Source organism: Notothenia coriiceps, unplaced genomic scaffold, assembly GCF_000735185.1.
Source record: "Notothenia coriiceps isolate Sejong01 unplaced genomic scaffold, NC01 NC01_scaffold00003275, whole genome shotgun sequence".
In the NCBI taxonomy this organism is placed as follows: Eukaryota; Metazoa; Chordata; class Actinopteri; order Perciformes; family Nototheniidae; genus Notothenia; species Notothenia coriiceps.
Window position 1 is genome coordinate 350124 of NW_011335976.1, and position 3548 is coordinate 353671.

At 38.2% G+C, this 3548-nt stretch overlaps 1 protein-coding gene across 1 annotated transcript in view; it reads right to left on the reverse strand.

Annotated features, from left to right (window-relative positions):
- Positions 1-2065: 2065 nt before the first annotated feature.
- Positions 2066-3548, reverse strand: part of LOC104941226 (centrosomal protein of 128 kDa-like) — a 6286-nt gene continuing 4803 nt past the window's right edge. Inside the window, exon 4 of the mRNA XM_010766295.1 lies at positions 2066-2817. Coding sequence (XP_010764597.1) covers positions 2744-2817 — 74 coding nt within the window. The 3' untranslated portion in view covers positions 2066-2743. The remainder of the gene's footprint in view (positions 2818-3548) is intronic.

Below are 3548 nucleotides of genomic sequence, written 5' to 3' on the forward strand. Positions count from 1 at the left end.
AAACTGTGATTTTGTACTGACCTATAGCACTCAGTGGAATGATTTATTAACTTATGTTGAACAACTATTTTAAATAGATGGAAATAATTGTTTACATAGATGACCAAACCGTTTGAGACCCACTGAGATAATTTAGACTAAAGTTTACAATCTAATCGCTCAGGTGGTCCTTTAGCTGACGTTATCTCAGTCTCTCAGTCCGACAGGAGAGGACTCTCCCTCTCCTTATTGTTGAAACAGCTTCTAATCTCCGTTAGCTCCGAGCTAGCACCAGATGCTAACAACAACCCCCGTGACTGACTGACTGACACTCTATCTCACTCACTCACTCACACACACACACACACACACACACACACACTCCTCCGTGACGATGACCTAAAAAAAAAAACACATTTGAAAAGTGGGGGGGACACAAACAGGATTTTGAAAAGTTTGAAAATTACGCCATACGCAGATCTAAGATCCAGTAGAAATGATACAAAGTAAAAGTCTGCTGCTTATTGTTCTACTAGGCCAAAATAGACTCAAAGAGTATGTGAGAGTGAGAGTGTGTTAATTAATACATTTGGAAGTTTGGAGTAAGTCTGTAGATTTGTTTGTGTGTGTGTGTTTCATGTATAGGCCTCTCACGATAATTAATTGTGTTGGATACATTTTCCCGGAAATTATTGCGATAAACGATAATACTGTCGGCACCGTTGTATGACCATTTTATACCACTGACATAATGTTAATATATAATAATAGTTCAAGTAAATATTTTCAAACGGCTAGTCACATCCTCATGTAAATGGAAATGTATCGAGGTCTGAAAAGTTATGGAGTTCATTTTTATTTAGTCAATTAATTGCTTATCGCGACAAACAAACATGTTTGACTTTCATTAGTGAATGAAATTGTGTGCCCTTTATACTGTAGTCTGTGTCCAATATTGTGTATTTATATATATTGTATATCCTATATACTGTATATATGCTAAGGTCCTGCTGCTGACACGATAGCAGTCATTTAGTGCGCATATGTGTAATTAAACCCACGATATCAAAATCTCACTCCAGCCAGGTACCCAAAGTTGGCAACCCTGAGTATGCAATTATAAACATGTTACGTCTAGCTAGCCTAACTGAAAAAAACGGTGGCTGGAGACACAGTGGCTTTTTGGCCTCTTACTCCCAAACTACTTATCTTAAAACTTCTAAGTAGCATAAGCTAGCTAGCCTGCTACCTACAATTATGTTGCTACTGTTACAAGAGCTTAATATAATGATGCTAGTGCAGTATGCAGTACCGTTTAGAAATGACTAAAATGACGTGTACTGAAGTTTGTATTAGCAAGGTTAACTGAAAAGGATTGTGCTCCATGTCTTTAGCCATTGTTTGAGCCAAGCTAGCTAGCCACGCAGTCCCTTGATTGCCCTGCTGATGTGACAAACATAAATCCTGGACAATCAAAATGGGTTTCCATGGACACCACATCTAATTATCATTAAAAAGGGTGTATGAGAGAGGAAGGGGAAATGGTGCTTTGAAAGGAAACAGGAAATGCATAAATCCTGTGTGCCAAAACCTAAAATAATAAATGTAAAATGCGATGCGGAAAATGCCTTTTTCTTACATACCGATAGAAGCCTCAAAGTACAAACCTTGATACTTATGTTTACACTACATTTAAGTATTGTTATATTTTGATGTCATCAGTTATTTTTCACACGTCTGATAACCTTCAACTAGATTTTTGGGCTTAATATCTGCCAGCTTGGCCAGGTTTATAGTAAACACCCACTTCGAGTACCTTTCAAAAATACTGCACAAAAGTTCGGGAAACATGCGGCGCCAACAAGATTATGTACACTTTTGAGAAATGTTTGCACAGCAGGTACTGTGTTTACATCTTTGAAGTTAAGCAGTGAATTAAAAGAAGAAGTTTCCCTCTCTTGTGGCTCTCTCCAATTTAGGATTTGAGCAAAAAGCAAAAAATGCACCCGTTTGAATGGCTCTGCTGCTGAAAAGCAAACACTTGACTCTGTAATGAAGGGGACGTCAAGTGGGCTTATAAAAACAGACATTTGGCTGCATGGAGATTTATTCATAGTGCATATATTGGCTTCACATTTCATGAAAAATAGACATATTTGTGCTTTTTTTTTTCTCAACTATATACTGCATAAAACAAAAAAGAGAAAGTCATCAATAGGGCAATACATAAAGAGATGTCACATTGTCATGATGAAGACAACAACAAAAAGCAAAACTACTTTGAAAAGGCACCAGTTTTCCATTTGAGTGTTTTAGCACAGTTTGCATGATAATAAGAATTTGGTCATAAAGCAAACAGTATTTAAAAAAGAAACGTCGTAAAAATGTAACCATGGCAAGAAATGTAACAGTGGAACCATTTTGGTTTTAGTTTTCTTCATATCCATCAAATACATTCAATTTGGGTTCTTATAAATAACATTTAGCACTTTACAGTATATCCCCATTTACAGTGTCCAAACTTATAGCTCCTCCAAAGTGATTCTCAAAGTTTGCTTTGAAATCTCTCAGTCTTGTCCTCTGCCCCTGAGCACCTTCAGGGATGGTTGAGGTAGTGGAGGAGGATTAGTGTTGAGTGCAAAGGCCTCCTCGTACAGTCAAGTAGTTTCTTTGTTCTGGATGAGCAGCAGGCCGGTAGAATCAGCTGTAAGCACCGTGTGTTCGGCTTTGTAGACATTTCGAAAAAGGTTCACTTGAGGTTGAGCTAATTTGTGCAGGGTTTGTCCCCGTGCACTGGGGACTCATCCAGGTCTGAACTGGTCAGGCGTCTGTGAGGCGCTGCGGCAGAGGGAAGGAGGAGAAAAAACATGATATACTCCTGTCAGTGTATCGCCCAGTCTAAGACCCAAATGTACTATATTCACTGTTAAAGGGATTTTGTATGGTTAGACTGTATGAGGTACTTATCTACAGTTGGTGTATTACAGTGGATGGCAATTGGCACACCCATTGTTTGGTGAATTCAGCAGGAGTTACCGTACAGAAGCTATACAATGTACTACTGTGGTTTAGATCAGTGGTTCCCAATCTGGGGTGGCGCCCCCCAAAGATCACAGGGGGTGCGCCAGGCCTCAGATGATGTGAGGCCAAATATCATATTTAGACTTTTCTTTTACATATAATTGTAACGCAATACATGATGGTCGCTAAAAGCCTTGTCTCTACATTACAATAAAATATAAAAAATAATTGATTAATTCATTTTAATAAAAATTCAAGTTAGTAGCTATTAAAGGCATAAAAAGACAGAAATGTATAATTCTTTCTTTAATAGAAATGTTTCTTCTGCCCGTAAATTGTCCAAACCGGGCTTTTCTGGATAAGCGTATTTTTAACATATAGTCATTGTCCATGCCGGTTTCAGTTGGATTATTTGTCACAGTTGCTCCGATCAGATCGGTCTCCTCCATTTTGTAGATTATTTACTTTTGAATCCACATAAACACATCGGCAAAATCCGGCTTACTTTGAGCATGTTGTTTCCACTTGCGCCGTCCTTTAATTTCTTC